Below are 25,921 nucleotides of genomic sequence, written 5' to 3'. Positions count from 1 at the left end.
GGTTTTCTGCTATCTACATTAGTCTGGAGTCTGCTAGAGGGATCTAGAGCAGGTTTTCTGCTATCTACATTAGGCTGGAGTCTGCTAGGGGGATCTAGAGCAGGTTTTCTACTATCTACATTAGGCTGGAGTCTGCTAGGGGGATCTAGCTATCTATATTATGCTGGAGTCTGCATGGGGGATCTAGCTATCTACATTATGCTGGAGTCTGCTAGGGGGATCTAGCGATCTACATTAGGCTGGAGTCTGCTAGGGGGATCTAGAGCAGGTTTTCTACTATCTACATTAGGCTGGAGTGTGCTAGGGGGATTTAGCTATCTACATTAGGCTGGAGCCTGCTAGGGGGATCCAGAGCAGGTTTTCTGCTATCTACATTAGGCTGGAGTCTGCTAGGGGGATCTAGCTATCTACATTATGCTGGAGTCTGCTAGGGGGATCTAGCTATCTACATTAGGCTGAAGTCTGCTAGGGGGATCTAGCTATCTACATTAGGCTGGAGCCTGCTAGGGGGATCTAGAGCAGGTTTTCTGCTATCTACATTAGGCTGGAGTCTGCTAGGGGGATCCAGAGCAGGTTTTCTGCTATCTACATTAGGCTGGAGTCTGCTAGGGGGATCTAGAGCAGGTTTTCTACTATCTACATTAGGCTGGAGTCTGCTAGGGCGATCTAGCTATCTACATTAGGCTGGAACCTGTTAGGGGGATCTAGAGCAGGTTTTCTGCTATCTACATTAGGCTGGAGTCTGCTGGGGGGATCCAGAGCAGGTTTTCTGCTATCTACATTAGGCTGGAGTCTGCTAGGGGGATCTAGAGCAGGTTTTCTACCATCTACATTAGGCTGGAGTCTGCTAGGGGGATCTAGAGCAGGTTTTCTACTATCTACATTATGCTGGAGTCTGCTAGGGTGATCTAGCTACCTACATTAGGCTGGAGCATGCTAGGGGGATCTAGAGCAGGTGTTCTGCTATCTACATTAGGCTGGAGTCTGCTAGGGGGATCTAGCGATCTACATTATGCTGGAGTCTGCTAGGGGGATCTAGCTATCTACATTAGGCTGGAGCCTGCTAGGGGGATCCAGAGCAGGTTTTCTGCTATCTACATTATGCTGGAGTCTGCTAGGGGGATCTAGAGCAGGTTTTCTACTATCTACATTAGGCTGGAGTCTGCTAGGGGGATCTAGCTATCTACATTAGGCTGGAGTCTGCTAGGGGGATCTAGCTATCTACATTAGGCTGGAGTCTGCTAGGGGGATCTAGAGCAGGTTTTCTACTATCTACATTATGCTGGAGTCTGCTAGGGGGATCCAGAGCAGGTTTTCTACTATCATCGTCATTATTATGATGTTGCCAAGATTTCAGAGATCCATTGCTTCATATCATTGCTATGACATCATTGCATGATACCTCACTATTTCTTCTGGCTGAGCAATTATGACTGAAGGATCAATTTGAATATCCTTTGATAACATGAGTCATGGTCGAAATCCATGGGATGTAAATATTCCTACACTCATTATGTACTTTTTCAGAAACAGTCAGTTTAAGAACCATCAGCTGATCCAGGTTGGATGTGATTGGTAACAGATGAGCGAACCACATTGTAACACCTGTAGCAGTTGTGTCTTGTGGCCCTGACATGTAACTCCTCTAAGTCATCAACAGAGGTCAGTGTTTCTACCTAGAATAAAGGAGAGAAGAAAACTGCATTCCAGTGTTTATGTTTTTTAAACTGTAGCCTATACCCAAACACAATAAATATGATCTTTATATTAAGGAATGCGTCAAATAATGTGTAAACCATATCCAGGCTGAAAGCAGAGATGTTCTCATCAGAGCATATAAGACTAGACTAGTTTGAATGCATCCATCTTGAAAATAATCTATTGCCAGAAATGTGTTTTTAAAGTTGCCATGATTTTGTTTCCATGGCTACCAAGAGATGTGTGTGCTTCTAAGCAGAGCTTGTGTTATTATGGTCTGTTTGGTCTGTGGGTTCAAGGTGAACTTGAGCCTGACATCTATGTCTAGGTCCTGACTAGTTCCGTACGTAACACTTGTCAACAGCCCTTAATGAAAGTGGTCTTTTCCTCCTGGCCTCTTTTTCATTTGCAGCTTAGGGGGTCAGAGGTCGGCCCTGTGCTGTGTGTGGGCCCGAGGGGGCAGACGGGTGAGGGGCCCACCCTGGGAAAACCTTGTTGACTCTTTATCCTTTATTTCCCTGTCCCTCTTTCTGATCGAGTCCCAGTCACAGTGTCAGCCCCGGATCAAGGCCAAGCCCCAATACGACTACTACCTACCTACCCCAGTCCCAACGCTAACCCCAACTCCAGCCCCCAGCCGTAACCCCAACTCCAGACCCCAGCCGTAACCCCAACTCCAGCCCCCAGCCGTAACCCCAACTCCAGCCCCCAGCCGTAACCCCAACTCCAGCCCCCAGCCGTAACCCCAACTCCAGCCCCCAGCCGTAACCCCAACTCCAGCCCCCAGCCGTAACCCAAACTCCAGCCCCCAGCCGTAACCCCAACTCCAGACCCCAGCCGTAACCCCAACTCCAGACCCCAGCCGTAACCCCAACTCTAGACCCCAGCCCCCAGCCGTAACCCCAACTCCAGCCCCCCAGCCGTAACCCCAACTCCAGCCCCCAGCCACCAGCCATAACCCCAACTCCAGCCCCCAGCCCTAACCCCAACTCCAGCCCCCAGCCGTAACCCCAACTCCAGCCCCCAGCCGTAACCCCAACTCCAGCCCCCAGCCCTAACCCCAGCTCCAGACCCCAGCCCTAACCCCAACTCCAGCCCCCAGCCGTAACCCCAACTCCAGCCCTAACCCCAACTCCAGACCCCAGCCCTAACCCCAACTCCAGACCCCAGCCGAAACCCCAACTCCAGCCCCCAGCCGTAACCCCAACTCCAGCCCCTAACCCCAGATCACTACCTACCCCAGCCACAACCCCAGCTCCAGCCCCTAACCCCAGACTACTAGCTTTATACCCTAGCCCAGGGACCAGCCCCAGCTTCAGCCTTTTACCCCAACTTAAGCCCCATCTCCAGCACTACATCCTAGCTCTAGCCCTTTCCCTTTACCCCAGTCCCAACCCCCAGCCTCCAGCCCTGGCTTCAGCCCAGCCAGCCAAGTCAAAAGTTCAAATTCTGCCTTAAACACAGCCCAGTCTGTGGGCCTACCACCTCCCCCCGCATCGGGTCAGAGCGTGGCTGGAGAGAGAGCGCTGAGATGAGAGAGAGACAGACTGCAGGGTGCCCATCTGATGGAGAGAGAAAGAGAGAGAGCATGCATCACTCCATCCCAACTCCACTTTGCTTTCCCGTCACCGCCCCTTCATCTAACCCCTCACTTCCCCCTCTCCCCCCTCCGCATAGCCCCTTTACACAGATGTGTCCAGCCGAGGGTGAGAGAGAGATGGCCTACATCCTTTCCTCCCCCTCACCTCCCCCCTTCCGTCAGCCCCTCACACATGAAAGATCTGAGGACCAGTGGGTGATGGGTGGAGGATGGAGGGCCCAGCCAGACCCAGACACAACACAGGGCCGGCCAGGCTGCTCTCTTCTCCGTCCCCCTGGGCTCAGCAGCCCTTCACAGCTGGGCTGGAATGTGACCTGCTCCAGATTTAATGCCAAACTTGGCCCTCCATGTGAAGGGGGGATGAGGAAAGGTGGTGGAGGAAGATAGTGGGCTGGTATAAACTAGAAAATGACACGCACACATGCACAATTATTCTTGCATGTGAACATACAAATACATACATAGATACATACATACAGACAGACAGACAGACAGACAGACAGACAGACAGACAGACAGACAGACAGACAGACAGACAGACAGACAGACAGACAGACAGACAGACAGACAGACAGACAGACAGACAGACAGACAGACAGACAGACAGACAGACAGACAGACAGACCACCTGCTGTCAGTCATTTTACAGGTATAGACGCATAGCTCAACACAGAGATAAGAAGTGGACATTCTTTCAAAGTGTCATTTTTATTTCTTTACCATTGTGTTATGAACATCTTTATCATTTGGATTTACAAAATAACATAAAATAAGTCTGTCCATTATTGAATTGGATGTATCTCTAAAAGGAGAGGATCAAAAATAAATATGATGTTAAGAACAGAAGTTCATATACTGTATAATCAATCATGAACTACAAAGTGGTTTCTAGTGAAATCAAAGGAGTTGTTTGATTCCACAAGCTTTACATTACATTATCGTGAGCTCAAGCACTCAGAATATATATTACAAAACGTCTCTTTCAGGATACCATAGATACTTTAAGTCAACATAATATAACATTCATATTAACCAAGGCACAGAGTTTAGCTATCTGACAGGCATTAGTACATTCATGCCAAGATAATATATTTGAATTTAAAATATTATTCAAAGAGACATTTTAGTTTAACTAAAATATTTCCAAGGTAAGCGCTTGATATAAGTCACCACTACAGTACTATATACGGAGAATTAACTCTCCTTTCAGAAAGTGAATCCACACAAAGTATAAATCTGTTGTTGTTTTAAATATACCTCCAGCCATTTCCATAGTACAGAGGAGCCCCAACACTTAATGTCCAAACTTCAGAGTAAAGGAGAGAGAGAGAGAATCTGGAATCAGCTAACAGCAGCCGTCATCTGAGGAAATCATGGATCTTCTAGATATCCACTGTATATGGGGAACATCAGAGTGAAGGAGATAGCCAGTGGAAAATATGACAAAATACATACAAAATGTGACTTCTGTGGAAACTAAAGAGAAAGTCATGGGTAGGGAAACAGCTTGTCGGATCAGTGTTAAGGTTTTGGTTCAGTCCCCACCTTCAGGAGAAGGAGAAAGCAATAATCAACAAAAGCCATCATCCGGCTACTGAATGGTAAGAAACATTGAAAAGGTCCCAGTCTACTCTTCTAGATATTTTCCCTACTGGATAGTGGGGAAATCTCAGACAATAGCTACTACTGGATGCTACAACCAGTTTGCTCTTCTTGATATAGACAGCTCTTGTACAGTATAGTGGGGATCTCTCAGAGAGTAACTACTGGTTCGTTGGGAACTCTTTGAGAATGTCACAGGTCTTCTTGTGAATGACCTCTCGGAGCTTCCTGACCCTGCGTGCGGTGGAGCTCCCCACGAAGCTGTCGGGCTGCAGCACGGCCATGCCGTTGTGGACGTCTCCCATGATGATGAGCTGCCCGTTGGCCGTGGTGATGTTGGGGCACGGGCAGTTCCAGTCCATGTTCATCAAGGTCACCTCCAAGGGTTCCTGGCCGAAGAACTTGAGGCCCATTTTCTCGTCCTTTAGGATCTCCTCGACGGTGATCAGGGCGTGGCCCGAGTCCTGTTCTTCAGGCAACTCTGTCACTCGCCCCAGGATGATGAAGTCGCTCTTGCAGAAGCTGGTCACCATCTTGCCCCGTGGTTTACACATCTTACAGTTATGGTTCTTCAGAAAAGGACACATCTCCTCACAGGCCTCTTTAGATTCAAAGTTGTTTTCATTGCCTCCACAGCCGCCCCAGATGAAGGACTGGCACTGTTTGAGGGTGCTGCTGTAGGCCCAGCGGGGCTCGTAGGCCTTACAGGGTCCCTGCAGGCTGGGGAGGGAGCAGGGAGCCGACAGCTCTGCCCCGCACGACAACATGCATGTCTCATAGCTGTCAAAGTGGTTGCGGTTCTTGTTGCACTGGCTGTAGGTGAAGGTGAAGCAATTGTTCCTCTTGGCTTCGTAGTACCAGCTTATGCTCTCCTCCCCACAGTCGTCACTGTCCGGCCCCTTCAGGCACTCTTCGGCGGGGAACGGGAACGGGTTGGTGGCATTCCCTACCTCACCCTCCTTCCGGCCCGTGTCTCTCTGGATCACCGACAGGGGGTAGTGGGAGGTCACAGCCCCCCCCAGGTTCTTGGCCGTGCAGGTGTAGATGCCGGCATCCTGTTGCTGGGCATTGTAGATGACCAGCTGGCCGATGTTGGTGACCACTACGTTCCCCTGCATGTGATTGGGCCTCATCACTGTGTTCTCCTTGCCCTCCAGCTGCTTCTCCCAGGTCACCTCCGGACTGGGCTTACCTGACACTTCGCACAGGAAGCTGGCTGTCTCGCCCACGAACACAGCCTGCTGAGTGGGGTTGCTGAGCATCATTGGAGGATGGATGTCGGCCGGGGGAGTGGTCTCCAGGAGGGCAGTGGTTGGCCGCAGGGTGGTCTCCATGGGCAACGGGCTGGTGTTTGGCCAGGTGAGGTGGTACCTGCAGAGGTGATGTCAGAGAGAGAAGAATAGATTAGTTACCACAGTAATGTAATCCGCCTTGAGCTGGGTGTGTGATAGACAAAGGTTGGTACAAGAAACTGAAATGCAGAGGAATACGTACATCTCATACAAATGCAGAAATATAGGGTTATTATGTCTACAGTTATAATTCAGAATCCCATCTATTAATTTTCAGTTCCTGTTACCATAGAGATGGATATCAACATAACAAAGCAGTCATAGTACAACAAAACAGTAAACACCGCAGTCTATTCATAACTTTTCTATTAATATGTGATTAATATGGGAGTCTATACATAGATGTTTCCTGTTTACCTGCAGGTGACCACAGAGATAGAGATGCCCTTGGAGCAGGCCTCTGCATCCATGTAACACTTATTGTAGTAGGTCATACCATCTGAGGCGCATGTGAAGTGGGGCTCTCTTTCACAGCGGTCCCGGCACTTACACACGGGCTGGCCCTCCCAGATGTCACACTCGGAGCCCTGCTGCGTACACATGAACTTGTCACACTTGACCCCTTTTGGCATGCCAACTGGCCCCTTCTTGCCCTTAATGTCCATGTAGCGCGCCGCCACACAGCTCTTGTTCCCACACACGTTGTTGCAGCATTTCTCAAAGTTTTCACAGTCCTTAGGGGTGATAGGGGATACATGGGAGGTGTTCTGTTAGGATCAGCATGTTTCACTTCATTATGCACTCAGGGAACATATAGGATGATAAGGAACTTGAGAGTGATGCATTTTCTAATGTAATGAAACAATACTATGCAATGTGAGGTTGGTATTGTAGGCTACACATTTTACTTGCTTACTTCTCAATATCTCATAATGCAGAGTAATAAAAGTTATTAGAGTCAATAGTCATAGGTGGCAGGTAGCCTAGCAGTTAAGAGTGTTGGGTCAGTAACTGAAAGGTTTCTGGTTCGAATTACTGAGCTGACTAGGTGAACAATCTGTTGACAACAAATGTAATATCGTGGGCATATACACGAATGACGGAGATATTCAATCTAATTCAAAGATAAATGCAGAAATAAACAACAGAGGCAATGTGGTCACAATTGCATTTTAATGACCAAAAACAGTGCGCCTTTCATTCCACCTTTCATTCCATTAATTAAATTGCAGAAACTTTATGTAGAGAAACTTTTGACAGAATAAAGTGTCCCCTATTTGTCTCCAGCCCGCGAGGAAAACTGATCCCAGAAACTCACCCGGTCCAACTCGCACTCGCGCATACAGGTGCTCATGGCGTCCACCCACAGGTTGGGGTTCATCTCGTTGGGGCACATGCCCGCGTGAGAGTACACCACTTTGTTGGGCATGGACATTGGCATCGCTTTCACCCTCACACAGCTGTCTATGATCAGGAGCAAGACGTAGCACTGTCCAAAGAGAAACCAGATCCATCGAGGAAACAACATCCACCACATATCCAGCGCGTAACGGGACTTTCACAAGGATCCCGAAGAAATGAAACAAGATCCGAGGAGCGTCGAAGTTAGCTAAGTTTTCCCGATGAGTGCAAAAATATTAAATGGTCATAAATAACAAAGCCAAAGGGTGAAATTAAGTTGATGTAAAATGTGATAAAACGGTCAGGAGGACGTGTGGTGAGTGCGGAGTGTTGCTGCAGTGAAGAACTCCGTCAGTACGCTGGTCAATGTTTAATAGTCTGGAGAGATTAGGTGGTATTTGAACCCTATTACTTAAGATCTAACTACATGAATTACAGTGGCTAGTCTACCCCGACAGCAAATTCCAGGCGAGTTACAGTTCTGATGAACATATTAAAAAGTCCACAACAGCAGCAGCAGCAGGCTCGAGCAGGGACCGCCGGCAAAATACCTGTGCTGTGCGCGTCTGGTGCGCAAGGCGCGTGCGACACCTTTTCCCCCTTTGTGTAAATAGTTGGAACACCTTCATTGTAGCCCACTATGCAGTACTGTAAATGTGGAAAACATACTGTGGTAGCATGAAAACAAATTATATTCATACTGATATAAGTATTTTTATATTAACACAATATTTACTCTTATGTTGACACACATTTAGATACTTAGATAATAATATCTAAACAGTTAACTATCTGGATCAATATGGCCTTATTGAACACCATTGCATAGTGCTGTTTTCAACCTTTCCCAGGAGTGGGTTTACATCTTCAGAGATGAACCAGTAAAACTATGTGGAATGAGCTTAATACATCCGTAATACTTGTCTGGGGAAGGCAAAGGGTTGAATTCTTTGAGATCTTTGCTCTGAGACTTATCTCCTGCTACTGTAGGTTATATGATACTCGGTGGCATGTAGTCTAGCAGTTAACGCATTGGGCCACTAACCGAAAGGTCGCTAGTTCAAATCCCAGAGCTGACAAGGGATGTGCCCTTGAACAAGGGACTTAACCCTAAAATGCTCCAGGGTTGCCATAGACAATGGTTTGCCCCACTCTCCAAGGGTGTCTCAGGGAGAGTTGCGATATGCAAAACACATTTCCTATTCACAGAGTTGTGATATGCAAAACACATTTCCTATTCACACACGCATATAATACACACTTGTACATGTGTGAAATAGGACAAATATAAGCACTGACCAAATTATGATGACTATTGTAGGTCATACTATACTGTATGTACAGTGTGAAGGGGTCACACTATTGGTCTCCTGGTGATGGCACCATACCCAGTGATATTCTTCACAGGCACAGTATTTTGTCACCAAGCTTGGGTAGGTTACTTTCTAAATGTAATCAGTTACTAGTTACCTGTCCAACATTTTAATCAGTAACTTCGCTTTTGGATTACCCAAACTCAGTAACGTAATCTGAATACTTTCAGTTACTTTTGGATTACTTCCCCCTTAACAGGCATTAGAAGAAGACAAAAAGGATCCATCAAATGCATTTGGTGTGTCATCATAGTCGTCTCTGACGTGTGGTCAGACTCCCTCAGCTGCAACAAACTTAAACTTGCTCCTTTTTCAATGCTGAATTGAATGTCATTGAGAAAACAGATAGTTGGCATAATGTATTTTTTTTCACAAACACCCTCTCTGAATTTTAAAGTAATCCAAGAAAAAATCATCTAGTTTTTGTTTAAAGTATCTGTAATCTGATTACAATATGTTTGCTGGTAACGTAATTGATTACAGTTAAAAAAAATTGAAATCAGATTACAAGTAATTTACATGTAACCAGTTACTCCCCAACCGTTTTTTTATCCTGGGTTCAAAGGTTTGTATTGAACTCTGGAGAATGCTCACACATCTCCCTACTCGGCCACTGATGAATATGCCTCATGATTATGGAAACATCAGCAACACTTTGATCCTCTGTCATAAGACCTGTATAACACTGACAGAACATTGGCATGACACGTTATAAACAAACAGAGGACTCTATGAAAAAATGAGTACACAATGTTTGGAAGTGTCGCAAAGGAACAGCCTACCTTAAAAACAACTCCCTTTTTGCCTAATTTCCATTTTCCTAGACCTCTCAGTCCATCTACTATCACTGTTCTGAACATTACTTCCACAGGACGTGCTGTGGGGAGGACGGCACATAACAATGGCTGGAATGGAGTAAATGGAATGGTATCAAACACATGGAAACCATATGTTTGATGTGTTCGATACCATTCCATTTATTCCTTTCCAGCCATTACTATGAGCCTGTCCTGTGGTTAGTTCTGTTAGAAAGAGGGTCCATGAGGTTCACACTTAGAGAGGTACAATAGGATCTTTCCCATAGCTATCAACCCAACATTCTATGGGACATGGATTGAGTGGTCTGTATGCATGTGTAAATCTACATCAGTCTCTCTCCATCCAGTCTCCTTCCAAGTGGAGCCCCTGCTGTGTCTAAGAGGCCCAGGCCCCTGCAGCTCTAACTTCAGTCAGAGCCCTCACTGACCCACTGACCAGGCACACTGGCAGACTAGCAACCTGCTGCTCACACACATAAACACACACATACAGACTCCACACATGTATGCACACACATTCATATATTCCACAAACACACTCATACATGTGCATATACAAAGCGTGTGCACACACACACACACACACACACACACACACACACACACACTAAAACACAAGCTAACACACTAACGCGCGCAAGTGCACACGCACATACACTACCATAATCCGAGCAACAGTACAAAGTGATCCCTTTTCTCACAACATGCATTCAGACATCTTGGGTTTGATGCCTCCTCACCCCCAGCCTCCCCCTTCAGCCCTCACCCCTGGGAGGTGGAGACCCCAACATTCCCACCAACGCCGACACACGAAGGCTTGAAAACATGTCACATATTGAATAACGATTTCCAGAGAACCCCCTCCAAGCACTCTGACACCCTCCCTGCATTCAGCCTATATGTCTTGTCTGCAAACAGTCCTTTTGACCTTCTGTGAGGACTTTGCAGCCTCTCTGAACCTTGTCCAAAACAAGCACAATGTTTTTTCGATCACTTATTTAATCTTATCCAAACCCACGCAATTTCACAGTATGGAGACATGATAATAAAACAGTCACATAAATATTCTATAAGTTCCTGTGTGTTTTGGTGTTCTTACAAAGGATTCAATTTCCTGTTAAAATAAACAGGGGTGTGAGGTGTTTTCTCATACTGTCTTTCCCTTGTGCTGGCAGTACTCCATCAATCTAAAAGCAAAAAAGCTGAAAGCCATAAACATAATGAAATATATCTCACTGAAAACCAGCGAAGTAAACTAGACAATATTTCAAAATTCCCCAAATTGCGTTATTTAACAGGTTGATATAGTGTGATTTGTAACCAGCAATACAATCACAACCACCACACAAAGCCACAAGTCCCTCTTGCCTTGGTCAACTCAAGCCAATAAGGTCCAGATGGGGTGACGTGTGATGTGACCTCCTGTCATTCTGAGAAAACACCTACATCTGATACTGAATCTGTTCTTAACCTGTTCCTACCTAGGTTCCCTTCTCACCACCCTGCCCCTCTCATATACGGGAACATTTTACACATTTGCCAGGACAAGATTAGATAGTTAACCGTAAATGACATAACAGTGCAGAGGCTGCCAGAGCCATAATAACGCTCTATAGGGTTATTATAGAATACAGAGTCACGGGACAAAGGATAGATTAGAATCCAATCAAGAACAATTAGTTCAGTTCAACCAAACCTCTTCAACCAAGCATCTTTGAGTTGCAGTCTGACAGATGGGGATATGGGGATGTTACAGTGAGAGCTTTATGAGGGATGTGAGGGAACATTGCTTTGTCCTGTAAAAGCATGAGAGCCAACTGCTAAGTCAGGGTTTGATTGGAGTTTAACTGGAATGGGACTATCCTCTGGAAGTTTCAGTTGTCTCTTGGTCAGACTCACCAGTGTACTACCACAAACTATCCATTTCAAGGTAACAGAACCACCCACCAACCTCCTCCACTCATGCCCGACTCCATCTCTGATGGGTGCTGAGGGTGACTTCCACACAGGGTGTTTGGCAGGGTAGACGTTGTCTGGTCCGGGGGCAGTTGAGCTGGGTCTGTTTGGGACCCCCTCTGCCTGTCGCCCCCACATACACATACTTGACAGGCTCAGGGGAGGCTGGGCTGTTGCTGCTGATCTGATAAGGCAAGGTCAACATCTAAGCTGCCTCACACTCTCCCTAATCAATGTAACTAAGCGTGTTTAGCAGTAGCACCAGCACAGTCAACCACAGCAGACCAGACTTGGACCAGACCAGGGCTCAAAACTCAACATCTTCCTTCTTGAAATCAGCATCATTATCTGGACCTGATTAAACATAGCAGATCAAATGTCACAGACGTGACACAATCTGTTATTTGAGCCTACATACCTGGGACATTGTTTGTAGTGAATGGGAACAACTTACAAGGAAAAAATGTTGATTGTGAATTGGGTAACAATTATGCACCAATGAAGTACCATAGCAATGTTCTGTAGGGTTGCCATGGCCAAATGAGGATAGGTTGGCATCAGACTAACTTCTACTGCTACTGATTGACTCTAGGTCATCTGGGGCAGCATCTAAGCTGTCTCATACTCCCTTATAAATGTTGTTAATCAAAATGAACCTGGTCAAGGACTACCTCGGTCAAGGCTGGTCAAGGATTGCCTCGGTCAAGGGCTGGTCAAGGGCTTCACTATCTACACTAACTTTTGAATCAGCACCTAATTATGTGATTTTTATCCACCATCAACCAGAAAATGACCTGTGACCAAGCTATACAAAAGGGTTCTTCGGCTGTCCCCATAGGAGAACCCTTTTTGGTTCCAGGTAGAACTCTTTTGGGTTCCATGTAGAACCCTCTGTGTAAAGGGTTCTATCTGGAACCAAAATGGTTCTTCAAAGGGTTCTCCTATGGGTAAAGCCAAAGAACCCTTTAAGGTTCTAGATAGCACCTTTTTTTCTAATAGTTCAGCGATGCAATGCAGTAATACCTGATTATCTCCTTGAAGCTGTGACCAGTATAGCACCTGTTTCCCACAGTGATGTACCAGTCCTCAGAAATACACAGCTGGCTTAGAATGTGCCCGAAATGTTTTTCCATTCCTGCCTTTTCTTTTTACAGTGGGTTTAGAATGTTGTATGTGCATTTGTGCAACAGCTAAGTAGCTCTGTGCTTTATCCCCCGGTGAATGGCACGAATTGCATGAAAACCATGGTGCAGGGCCACAGTCCAAACCCATCGCTTGAGGTACCTGTGAGTAACGTCGCCCTTTGCCTCCGTTCCTGCGGGGAACTTATCCAAAGTTTCTGACCCTAAAAGCTCTTAGGAGCCTTGGCCATGGAAGAGCTAGCCACTGGCTTTGCAGATGGTTCTGTCTGGGTAGGGACTGAGGGCTGTTAAAAAACAATAAAGGTTGCTGGTTCTAATCTTATTAATGTGTCTGACACCAAGACAAAGGACAGGAACGCGTCCAGCCTCAGCAGCAGCCTAAGCTGATTCCTAGACCCTGACCCAGGGAGGAGGCCAGACACACGGTGGCTAGACACGGCACACGCGTGCGCACACACACACACACACACACACACACACACACACACACACACACACACACACACACACACACACACACACACACACACACACACACACACACACACACACACACACACACACACACACACACAGAACATGTATGAAGGTCAAACACCCAGGTACATAGACTTAACTACACACACGCACACACATATCCGCCCGCCCTGACCAAACAGGCAGAGGGTAGACATGTAGCAAACAAACACACATACAGAGACCTACTTACCTACGCACATACACACACCTACGAGCACGTCAGCACACAAATATCACTCCGTTAAGTGTCACTTTCCAGCCGGTTGGTATTACACAACTAGTGCCTTGCTCTTGTGTCAGTTGAGCAGGCCTTAAAACATCTGCTGACCACATGAGGAATATTTTCATTCCTTTTCCAACCAGCTTCGCACATATTTGGGGGCAGTGTGGCGATAGCTTACTCACTGTTTGTGTTCTTTAAATTAGGAAGAGAACATAATAACATTCTTGCATTCTTGAACATGGGCTTTTATAGTACATGTCAACACTTATACAGACAGGGTACAGCGTGTGCAGGGTCAAGAGTGTGTGGACCGGCTGAAAACAAAGCTGTACACAACTAGCTGTATCAGGAACAGCCAGTAAAGACATCTGACATCTGATCCTGTCACCTAAAGGATTTCTGCTCCTGTCACCTAAAGGATTTCTTTTCCTGTCACCTAAGGGATTTCTGCTCCTGTCACCTAAAGGATTTCTGCTCCTGTCACCTAAAGGATTTCTGATACTGTCACCTAAAGGATTTCTGATCCTGTCACCTAAAGGATTTCTGATCCTGTCACCTAAAGGATTTCTGATCCTGTCACCTAAAGGATTTCTGCTCCTGTCACCTAAAGGATTTCTGATCCTGTCACCTGTAGGATTTCTGCCCTAGTCACCTGTAGGATTTCTGCCCTAGTCACCTGTAGGATTTCTGTCCTAGTCACCTGTAGGATTTCTGTCCTAGTCACCTGTAGGATTTCTGTCCTAGGCACCTAGGGCTGTTCAGTTCTAGCTTTCTGTTATGAGATTCTACTCCGACTAAAGCAGCTGTGTTATTTTGAGACCCCACTCCCACCTGTACTAGGGGAAGCAGCTGTGTTGTGTCAAAGTCCCTGAGGTCAATCTACACATCAATCTACACATCCAATCATTCTCTTGGAGCTTCACCAGTGAGACTGGAGAGAGGAATAAGGTCTGCCTGCCACTGAGCCACGGTAGGAAGGAAAACAATTCCCATGCTTGTTTCTGGTTACCAAGGTCACCAAAAGCCACGTTTCTAGATAAAGGGACCTTGAAAAAACTTTCAGCAGCGTTAGTGAAGCATCACTTTGGTTACGCATGCACTACCTGGTACAGTAGCTCCCCCAAGTTCATCAAGAACAAGTTAGACAGCTCCAAATAAAATGTCAAGGGTCATTCTGAATCTTAGTCATCGGGCTCATGTTGGTCCGTCTCAGCTCAGTGAACTACAGTGGCTATCAGTTGATAAAAGGGTCCCGCAGCGTAAGCTGGCATTGGCCCATAACATCGTGCATGGTCATGTACCCCAGTATCTAAAAAATTATTTTACTGATGTTATGTATTATTAAAGAAAATTGTATTTTTTTGTTGTTGACCAAACTGCCACTGTCAATGGGCTGGAAGAAATAAATAGATTTAGAGTGGTTGATGACTAGGCTGTTTAAAGTTGAACAAATGAATGACTTTTCGACTCCTAAATTGTGTGTGAACTAAAGTGATGTATGTGCTTCTGTAGGTTTTCTACCTTCGTCTGACACCACACTGAACTAGTCTTCTTCTCAAACCATCTGCATAAAATCTTAAACCAGGCACAATCACGTTTTCAGAGGTATCTAGACTATGTACAAAACATTAGGAACACCTGCTATTTCCATGACATAAACTGACCAGGTGAATCCAGTCGAAAGCTATGATCCCTTATTGATGTCACCTGTTAAATCCACTACCGTCAGTGGAGATGAATGGGGTGGAGACAGGTTAAAGAAGGATTGTTAAGACTTAAAACAATTGAGAGATGGATTGTGTGTGTGCCATTCAGAGGGTGAACAGGCAAGACAAAAGATTTAAGTGCCTTTGAATGGGGTATGGTAGTAGGTGCCAGGTGCACCGATTTGAGTGTGTCAAGAACTGTAACCTTGCTGGGTTTTTCACAGACAACAGTTTCCCGTGTGTATCAAGAATGATCTACCACCCAAAGGACATCCAGCCAACTTGACAACATGGGCCAGCAGCATGTGTGGAAAGCTTTTCACCTTGTAGAGTCCATGTCCCGACAAATTGAGGCTGTCCTGAGCACAAAAGGGGGTGAAACACTACAGTATATTAGGACGGTGTTCCTAATGTTTTGTACACTGTGTATCCTATTGTAATAACACCCCCCGACTCCCAAATCTATCTAGTTAAACAGTTTTAAAGCTTCATATAATCATGCTTTTTGGATGAAATTTAAGCATGTTTCATTTGAAATGATTTACTTTGGGAGGAGAGCAAGGCAGTAAACAGTTGCACCACTGCATTGGCATGGTTGATTCATGTCAACACTGACTTATCTACACCCTCTGGTGGATCTTAGCAGAAACAGATGAGGTTTCATTTCAGTTCTCTGCCATATTCAGAATTACCATCTCATCCTTTGATATAACCACCAATTTCAGACAAAAGGAAAGATTGATCAAGTTATCCACCATGCTTTATCAAAGAACAGGTACAGGTCTTCACAATCAAACAAGTTAAACAGTGCCTATAAGGAATTTATCAAAGGTACACAGGACATATAAAAATATCAGACTCTGAATGCATAGGTTAAGTTACTGTATTCTTCCTCTAGAACATGAGCAATCAATCAGTACAATGTTAGTCATCCATTTGCACAGAACTAGTATTCATTCTGGAACACTGGTGCTCTTTCACTGGGCACAAAATGGCCGTAGGCGTTTCAAACATCATCGTTCAGCTTCTTCAACCAGGTACCTCTCGGTCTTGTGGCACAAGTTAGGAATACAAAATTCTCTGGAGAGTCCATTTGACATGTTCAAGTTAGTCTTGTATTTCTTCAACATTTACACTCAACTCAACCCATTCAACACAGTAGATACTGTGGCTTTATACTTGGTTTCATCCTAGCTGCAACCTACCTTCACTTTCACCTCCATTGATAAACACTTTCCATACTTGTAGGCATCGATACAAACTAAAGACATTTCTCATTAAAAAAGGAAATGACAAATTAATAAAAATATATAATATTTAAACATACTAAGACAGTCAGAGCTTAAGGAATACATTTGAACGGTAAACAATTAACGGTTTTGTTAGTAACTGACTGTTGATTGTTTATAAACTTCTGTAGTGGGGCACTGACTGTACCGTTGAACTGAATGTAATGTTAACCAGCATAAAGAACTGGTAGGACATGTTAGGGTCTTAGTCTTCCTCTATGAGCAAATGTGTTTGTCACAAAGCATTTTAAGCAGTAATCTCTTCAATCAATGCACTCTCATTCAGCTTCAATACTAACGTTTGCATTCTTGTGTATGAATCGTCATTTATACTCAAACAAATAAGCAGCAAACACCACAACTTGACAAAAGTAAAATGTCAGTAGGTTAAACCCGGGAATCCCTCAAGAACTAACATTTGATCTCTAGCTAGCTTACATGTTAATGTAGGTTATATGTTTAAAACGTTCTCACAGAGCAGTATGAATTTGTGTATTATGACAAATGCACTGTATGATAGAAGCAACAGCTTGGGAGGAATTGCTGGGAAAAGTGTTATGGAAGCACTCAAACATAACAGCTGTGTCAAACTTTTGAAACGGAAACAATCCTTTCAATCTGTCCTTTGCCCACGTCATTCAGTTCGCTCCGAAAAACTAAAAACACATTTCATACAGCAATTCAAAAATAGGACATTTATGATTGATAATCTATTGTGGAGAACCAGACAATGTTTCTGGCTAGGTTTGTATTTGGTTTTGATCTAATCACAGTAAATGGAAGTATCTTAAGTGAAGCGATCCAGAAACGGTTTAACATACTCATTTTAGGGGAACCTCTAACTTGAGCTGGAATATACTTCCCCTAATGTGAACCTAGCGGATTCTGCTTAAATCAATAATACCTTAACTCTATAGGAACGGTCTACCATTCAATTCATTCACAGCTGAAAGTGTCAGTTGAATATTATACCAAATAACTGTTACATTGAAAAGAACCCCTCACACACAAACATTCAACCAAACTGTAAAACATTTAAATATTGCCCCTGAAACAAATACATGTTAATCTAAATGAGTTTTGTTTCAGCAAGTAAACGTTAAAACAATAAAACTCAATTCATAGAGCAGGAGCGATGAAGAATTTTCCCACATTGGGTGTTTGATTGAAATCCAGACGGTGTCTGTGGAGCTAGCTAACTGTAGCATCTGTTAGAAGGCTGTTATCTTCCAACTGACCAAGAGAGTTCTTTAACAAACAGACCCACTGTCTTAACAATACGGATGAAACTTAAAGCATCTGTTTGCTTACTAAGCACATAACAACAAACAGTTCTACGAAACTAACAAAAACTTCTCAATTGGCAAGAGACAACACTCACACCCCACTCCCTCTTAGATGATCAAACCTCAGTAGCACACAGCAACATCTCTGGAAATAGCTCCATCAGGCATCCACTTAAGAACAAATAAACAGGGTAGTGTGATAACATGGGCAACCACTGAAGGAAAAACTGGAAATATCACTGAAGTGTGGGAATATGACAGTGTGTGTGTGTGTGTGTGTGTACAGTCTGCAGCATGTGTGTGGATGCCAGTTGGAACGTCGGCAGCCACCTGTCATGTCCACTAAGCAAGCGGCACTACTGCATGTTGCTGTGTGCAAGTCAGCTGTGTCGCAACAATGTACTAAGCCGCCCATGTTGGACTAATAAGAGCCATAGCTCTATATCAGAAGAGCTGTTCAAATGGCCTCTACTCTTCTCAACCCCCTCATCATCCAGGAGCCAGGTCCACAGTACATGTATGACTAATGCCCAGTACAAAGGGATCCATGTACAGCCATCTAGGAAGACTGTCACTGTCCCTCAACGCCAATGTTCCACTGTAGCCCGACAACACAAACTAGAGGGAGGAGAGAGAGTGGGACAGAGGGAAGAGAAGAGGGGAGAGAGAGGGAAGGAGGCCCAAATTCTTCAGTATATAACTGAGGACATGATGCATGAGTAATTGGTTAGCGAGCGCTGCATGGGGACAGACTGGCAGGGAGCAAGGCAAGGACAGGCAGGGCGACCACGTTACCTAGCTAACACAACAGGATTTTTAAACAAACCCCAATAACGCTGGCTGAACGACACCAGATCATAATGCAATGAAATTGACTAATAACGAAAGTGGCTATTACGGCCAATAGAGAGCTAGTAGGGTCCACATGGACATCAGGGTTTGTCTGGGTGTCTGTCAGTCCTGTTGGTCTCTAGTAGGTGAGTCTGGAAGCCTTCATGTTGTAGCAGGGTCTGTCAGTGAGGCCTCCCGCCCCAGAGAGGAGTGCCAGGCCCTCAGCCTTCTCCAGCACCACCTCTAACTCCTGGAAGTCCTGCAGCCGAGCCACGTCTTTGTCCTGGGAATAATAAAGTTACATTCAATAAAACACATCTTTATTGTCCACAAAAGGGCCAATTGTTTGAAGTGATTATGGTAAAAAAAATCAAGGACATAAATGGTTCATCACACACAGGACTTACAGACATTAGGTGGGAGGATAGAAGAGATGTAAGTGTGTGTTTCACAGTCTTAGTCAGCAGTTGTTCTGGGATTACATAATGTGACAACAGCTCCCTTCATAACTGGATGGGTGACATTGTTTTCATATCAAATCCACCCATGTAGTGCAAGATGGGACTACCGTGTGCCATGGAACACAATGTAGCTCAAATCAATTAACTTGCAAACATTATAAGTTTGAAACCATTGTGACAATGTACATTTTCTGTGGCCCTAACTCATAAGAAAAGAATAGAGCTGTACACACACACACACTCTCTCTCATGCAAATGATTTATTAAAATGGTAATAATGGGTGACCATCATTCCATTATCAAGCAGCCGTCATGATCAGGGTTCCAACCTAACAGAACAGCGTGGTGCTCCAACCTAACAGAACAGCGTGGTGCTCCAACCTAACAGAACAGCGTGGTGCTCCAACCTAACAGAACAGCGTGGTGCTCCAACCTTAACAGAACAGCGTGGTGCTCCAACCTAACAGAACAGCGTGGTGCTCCAACCTAACAGAACAGCGTGGTGCTCCAACCTAACAGAACAGCGTGGTGCTCCAACCTAACAGAACAGTGAACTGTTGGGCCTACGAGGTGTGTCTAGGAGTGTTCCTGCCTGCCCTGCATCTTTTATTAGTGGTGTCTGGCCCTGCCCTACCCCGGCCTGCTCGCTCCATTGAGCTGGTTAGTGGAGTGGAAAGGTAGCTGCAGCCTCAGGGTTCACAGTGCTAGTGCTCAGCCACTAGTGTTATAACCAGCCAGTTTGAGTACCAGAGCCACCCGAAACATCACCCTTCCGATGCATGCGTGTGTGTGTTCCTGCCATTCCATACCTTTCGTAGCATGGTGTTGGGCAGCTTGCGGATCTTCTCCACGTGTTCGGTGCTGATGTCCAGCTCGCGGCAGCACACCCGGAGCAGCGAGCGGTAGGTCAGCTCCTGTCTGTCCAGCTCCACCTCGATGAAGTCGTTCTCCCGCGCGTTGGGGTTCTGGATGCGCACCTTTAGGACCAGCTCTGGGAGAGACACACAGATACACCAATGAGATTACGCTAGCTACGTCAGTGTGTGAGATGCAGTAGAGAGAACACTCAGTATCTGGGCACATTCAGGCACACACACAGGAAGAAAGCATTGGATAATGGGTCTGAAAGTGCAGAGTGGTGATAAAACAGGCTCAACATGCAATGGGATTAGCTCCAAAAAAGCTCTGCTGTTGACTCAAATCAATGCTTGAACACCACAACATTAGAGACAAACAGACGTCACACAACATCAACAGCACAACATCAACAGCAAGTGCAGTGTGGCGACCGTCCTTACCTTGCACATTGACAGGGAATGTACTGGTAAAGAAGAAAGGCTGGAAGGCAGGCATGTTACCCCCAGCACCCTGGCCACAGTTGAGCTGCTGAGGGAGGGACTGCTGCCGGGTCATAGATGGGTTAGCGTTAGCCACCTGGGCTTGGCTGCTACTGCTAGTGGTGCTGGGGCTGGGGGAGGGCAGGGGAGGAGAGCACACAGGCCCATTATGGGCCACCAAGTGTGGGTACTCCCCGTGGCTGACCAGGTGGGGCTCCATGGAGAGGTCCATAGGCAGGCCTCCGTTGACAGTGAGAGACGAGGCGGGGCTCAGCGACACTCCGTTCTGCTGCGCCAATGGAATGAAGGCCCCCTCCCTCGGGCTCGGGGTGTCAGAGAGTAGGCTCTGCGGTTGCTGAGGCAGCTGTTGCTCGTGGGTGGGCGACAGGGAAGCTGAGTCGCTGTGTGGGTCATCTGATGAGTGGTCTCCATTGCCATTTTGGGTCAACTGTGCCAATATGAGCTCAGCCTTGTTGTCCATCTTACTGTACATGAATGGTGGGTTGGACAGGTAGTTTGGGATGATTGGCAACTCAGGCTCCTTGATTTCAGGCACTTCCTCCTCCTCAACTGTGAAAAAAATACATAAGACACTACATTGAACTGGGGAGAACGTTGAACATTGGCATGCTCAGAGCATGCTGTGAAAACCAAAACATAGCAGGTCCTGGCAGGAGCCTCCATCTATGATCATTACCCAAACTGTGACCCCTAACTATGAGCAGGTAAAACAATTAACTGGCAATGAACTAGTGCTTAGGGGTGTCATTAGTGCTTCTAATAGTCATTATACCCAAACTATTATACAGAAACTATTATACAGATATTACATGAACATGTTTAAGAGAATTTTAACACAAAAACAGTAATAACTGGGAGAGTGGTGATGTGATGATGGGACATTTACCTCCTAACAGTCTTCTGATTTCAGGCTTAGAGGTCAGCTGGACAGCCAGCTCATCTTTAGCTGTGAGGATCTCTTGGTCAGCGCCAGAGTTCAGCAGGTACGACACAACCGGTTTGTGGTTTCTCTTGCATGCCCAATGCAAGCATGTCCTGAATAAGAGACAATGAATAAAGGAAGTCTCTGATCTGCTCTGGAATGATTCATAATGTTGATGAAAGATTGATTGAGTCATCATCATGCAATGTCAAACAGCCAATGTGGGAACAGTCATTGTGAATGATAAAGTAGTTACTGGAGGTAGAACCAGATGAAGTACAGTGTTCACCGACTTTACCTACGCAAATACTTGCACCCTGCAGCCAACATTTACTAGTTCATTTTTATTGTCATCATAGTCAAACTTGAGAACCCACGCAGGGGTATATTTGCGTCACTTGCAGGTAAAGGAGATTGCCATCTAGGCATAATTGGATAACACACTATTCTTCTTAGGCCAGCATGAAATGGTGACATTTGACATGCCATTGCATAGAGCACGTTGCCAACATTGCGCAGGCAGCATTTTAACAATCAATCGATAAATAACATGTAAGGACAGGTGATTATAGATCAACTTAGATTTAAGTTTGATATATGTATTAGACACACTTACCATCCGTTTATTTCGTTTTGAGAGTTGACATTTACTCCGCTTTCCACTAAAATCCGCACCTCGTCGATGTCTCCAATCGCAGACGCCTCTCTCAAGCGCTCTTGCAATTCCTTATCCAACGACGTCGTTGACATTTTGTACAAATTATTAGCTAACTTAACGAGATCATGGGAGACAATAATGACTTTACAGGTCGTAAGAGGGTGACGCCTTGGTCTGAAAATAGCTGCTTAATTGCACTAAAAATAGCCGGCGACTAGGGGAGTGTTGTTAGCTAAGAAGCTAACGTTAACTGACTAGATAGCTAGCTTTACAGCTACTGGGATCGCGCAAGATTGTTGATGTCCGTAACGTTAAGCTTAGCAGGAACAATATGTATCAAAGGACACCATCAATGGTCAGCGGTTAGTTTAATGTAATATGTTGTAGCTGCACCGGCTTGTCAACTCTTTTAAATGAGTTTTGAAATGAAAAGTCCATTACATTGTAGCTGTGTTGCGCAAAGGCTCCGACGTGCGCTGTCAACTATTCCTCCCATATCGGGGACAGATTTGAATGTAACAACAGTGGGAAGAAAGTTGTATGTTCCTCCTTGCAAAATACGATTTATTTTAATTAGCTCTCGTAATAATGAATGTTACAATAACCCATGTGTTGTGTTGACATTTATTTACCTTGCACATTCATGTTTGAATGTTCAACGTACACTGTTTTGTGCAATATGTCCATGTATGCTACTTTTGGAGTCAACGAGTTAGCTGTCCAACAGGTCTAGTTACAGATTTTCTGGACGATATTCCGAAAATATCTGGTGTGTGTGTTTAAAAGTACACAAATTGTGGACACAGTACTTACTGAGAGCACCTACAGCATCCTTGCTTTGTTCATTCCCACAAATAAGTAATTTTCTTCCCCCTTGAAATCGTCTATATTGTCTTCAACCAAAATCATCATTCTAATTTTTCAGACTCAAAACTTTATAGCTTTATAGCTTGACACCACAGTATACTTTGACCTCATCGACTAGCATGATAATCAAGAGTGATAGTCAATGATTTACAGTTATACCTTTTTCAAAGTTGTGGTCAATCAACTTTATTTGATTTCAGACTGATTTTGTGTATCAGAAAGTATGTAATGTGGGGGACCTAGCCCAATCATGGACTAAAGCAGCCTAACATCACTCCTTATAGTCCAAGGACCTTACATGTTCTGTTTAAAGGCTCATTTGGCTCTGGAAGTTAAAGCAGCCAAATACTCCCATCTAAACGTGAATCGATACTCAATTGCGGAATAGTTCTATAAACATAAATCCCTCTACTTTCATATCACATAAAAATAATTTCACTACATGAAAAATACACACTTACTGCAAACTTGTTTTAACTAGGTATAACACAGTTGCAGCTAACAGTATTTTTCAGTGACAACATCTTTGTGGAATCTGTCTTCTGTTTACACACAGGCGTCCAGAGATGCAGATAGCTAATTAACACAAGTCCACCCGGGCCTTGTTCGAAAGGATCAAAACCGCAACGTATTGTTAGGGTTTGACCAACTATTTGTTTGCATAACCTATATAATATAACAAAGAAGCTATGCTATAATATAAAGTTTATACTCTATATGATAAGAGCATACTGCTGTGTGAGAGGAAGGGGCTCATGGGATGTTGAGTCATATGGAAAGAATGCAGATGCTGTAAATCAGGGATATGGAAGAACTTGTTAAAAGATAAGGGCAGGATATGGGTGAAATGTATATGCGGAGGGGTGTCGGGGTTTTAGAGAACTGTGCATTGTGCAGTCACAAGATAAATCGACTGCCAAAGATAATAACTACGCCCGGCAACAGGAGGCGTCTCGAGGTTGGGACCAACCTGCACGCCAACGATAGGATGAGTAAGTTTAAACCACGCTCATCCTCCCTCTGACAGGCCAGCAGTGAGTGGGAACTATCTCTGTCAGAGTATTTAATGAAAAGCAAAGGATGTGTAACTGAGTTCTCTGTCTGCCCTGTGTGGTGACACAGCGAGCCCGTATATACGAACATCATATTTACCATAAATGTGTTTGCATTAATTAAAGTACAAAGAAATCAGAAGTTACTATGTGCTGACTGTTTTGTTCTAATACCAGATTGAATTGACACGACCCGACAGTATCAAGGGTAAATTGTGACTGACTGACCAAGAAATAATAATGAGTCTATATTTATGATGCGAGGTGATTTGTATTTTTTTATTTTATTTTTTTTTTTATTATTATAAATGTATTTTTTATTAACAACAAATCATTACAGGAAGTACATGGGAACACAAGTATATATAAATACTATACAAAGGACCTTTGGGCTAGGGGGTACAATATCACATTACAATTACACAAGGACCTTAAGGGACATACATACACTTATTATTCTAACAGCTTTTTTGTTAGTAGAGTATTTAATTGTCTTAAAATACAGTTCAATTTATTTTTGTAAGGTAAGAAAATGTGTTTTGTTTGTAAATTTACATTTGTGAATATGAAATTTGGCCAAAAGAATAATGAAATGAATTACATAAAATTGTTTCAGTTTATTTCTATCGTAGAATCCAAGCAGCTCATCTCTCCACAATAGTGTAAACTCTTCATAAATGTGTTCAATTGTAAATCTACTGATGTCTTGCCACAGATTCCTTACATGAATACAATGACAAAAAAGATGCAACACAGTTGATGTTTTCCTTAAACTTCTTCATATAGTGGTTGGCAGGATAATATTTATGAATAATTTTAAAGGAAACTTCCTTAATTTTGTTAACAAGTAGGTATGTGTGTGGCAACATCCAAACTTTTTCCAACAGATATTATCAATAAATCCATTCCAATAAGGTATGACATAAGGTATAGATACAACATCCTGCTGAAACAAGGTTCGTATCGCCCTGTTGTTGAATGGACCAAAAGAGAAACAAATCTTTCCTACTGATGAGTCAACAGGGTCAGCGGAAGGTAGGCTCTGAGGGTCAGGTCTTGACACGTTCCTGAATACAACACCTGAGGGAATGGCATTTAAAGCAATTGCAAAATCTTTAGGTGTTACAGGGACCTTGTAAAGTGATAAGAATTCCTTATAACTGAGCAAAGGACCCTCTGCATTTACCAGTTGGCTCACCAATAGGATATTATTTACCAGTTGGCTCACCAATAGGATATTATTTACCAGTTGGCTCACCAATAGGATATTATTTACCAGTTGGCTCACCAATAGGATATTATTTACCAGTTGGCTCACCAATAGGATATTATTTACCAGTTGGCTCAACAATAGGATATTATTTACCAGTTGGCTCACCAATAGGATATTATCTACCAGTTGGCTCACCAATAGGATATTATTTACCAGTTGGCTCACCAATAGGATATTATTTACCAGTTGGCTCACCAATAGGATATTATTTACCAGTTGGCTCACCAATAGGATATTATATCGGAACCAATGTTCTAAAAACAAAGAAGTATTTTTATACAATATGTCCCGATTATTCCATATATAATATCTGTGTGGAGAAAAATTATGCTTATAAATTAAGGACCATGACAAGATGAAAAGCAGAAAGTTTCACTGGAACTTTGTCAATATTATAATTGCAAACCAACATGAAGTTAAGGCCACCAAAAGTAGAGAACACTGTGGGAATCAAACCCACAACCCTGGCGTTGCACACACCATGCTGGCGTTGGAAACACCATGCTCTACCAACTGAGCCAGAGGGAAGACCCTACCCCGACTACCTGCAGCGGCCCGTCAGGAAGTGCAGGACCCAGTTGCAGAGGGAGGTGT

The 25,921-nt window shown here is 44.4% G+C and overlaps 2 protein-coding genes across 2 annotated transcripts; both read right to left on the bottom strand.

Annotated features, from left to right (window-relative positions):
- Positions 1–3,985: 3,985 nt before the first annotated feature.
- Positions 3,986–8,145, bottom strand: LOC106601671 (WAP, Kazal, immunoglobulin, Kunitz and NTR domain-containing protein 2-like). Its single transcript, XM_014194021.2, has 3 exons — positions 7,511–8,145; positions 6,610–6,926; positions 3,986–6,271 (listed from the first exon to the last, which is right to left on the bottom strand). The coding sequence occupies exons 1-3, from the start codon at positions 7,727–7,729 to the stop codon at positions 5,062–5,064; spliced, it is 1,746 nt and encodes a 581-aa protein (XP_014049496.2). The 5' UTR covers positions 7,730–8,145; the 3' UTR covers positions 3,986–5,061.
- A 7,927-nt stretch (positions 8,146–16,072) lies between these two features.
- Positions 16,073–22,940, bottom strand: LOC106601683 (ankyrin repeat domain-containing protein 40). The gene is made up of 5 exons (XM_014194033.2): positions 22,094–22,940; positions 21,442–21,590; positions 20,496–21,104; positions 20,007–20,188; positions 16,073–19,019 (listed from the first exon to the last, which is right to left on the bottom strand). Exons 1-5 carry the CDS (start codon positions 22,225–22,227, stop codon positions 18,876–18,878), a joined length of 1,218 nt encoding a protein of 405 aa, XP_014049508.1. The 5' UTR covers positions 22,228–22,940; the 3' UTR covers positions 16,073–18,875.
- Positions 22,941–25,921: the final 2,981 nt, after the last annotated feature.

Source organism: Salmo salar, chromosome ssa03 (genome assembly GCF_905237065.1).
Source record: "Salmo salar chromosome ssa03, Ssal_v3.1, whole genome shotgun sequence".
Classification (NCBI taxonomy): domain Eukaryota; kingdom Metazoa; phylum Chordata; class Actinopteri; order Salmoniformes; family Salmonidae; genus Salmo; species Salmo salar.
This window is presented reverse-complemented; position numbering and strand designations above follow the sequence as displayed.

Coding starts and splice junctions, on each gene's coding strand:
- LOC106601671 (XM_014194021.2), bottom strand. CDS start 7,729: ATGTGGTGGATGTTGTTTCCTCGATGGATCTGGTTTCTCTTTGGACAG. Junction 6,927..7,510: donor GCGAGTGCGAGTTGGACCGG/GTGAGTTTCTGG, acceptor ATCACCCCTAAG/GACTGTGAAAACTTTGAGAA. Junction 6,272..6,609: donor ATCTCTGTGGTCACCTGCAG/GTAAACAGGAAA, acceptor TCACCTCTGCAG/GTACCACCTCACCTGGCCAA.
- LOC106601683 (XM_014194033.2), bottom strand. CDS start 22,227: ATGTCAACGACGTCGTTGGATAAGGAATTGCAAGAGCGCTTGAGAGAG. Junction 21,105..21,441: donor AATCAGAAGACTGTTAGGAG/GTAAATGTCCCA, acceptor TTTTTTTCACAG/TTGAGGAGGAGGAAGTGCCT. Junction 20,189..20,495: donor ATTCCCTGTCAATGTGCAAG/GTAAGGACGGTC, acceptor TGTCTCTCCCAG/AGCTGGTCCTAAAGGTGCGC.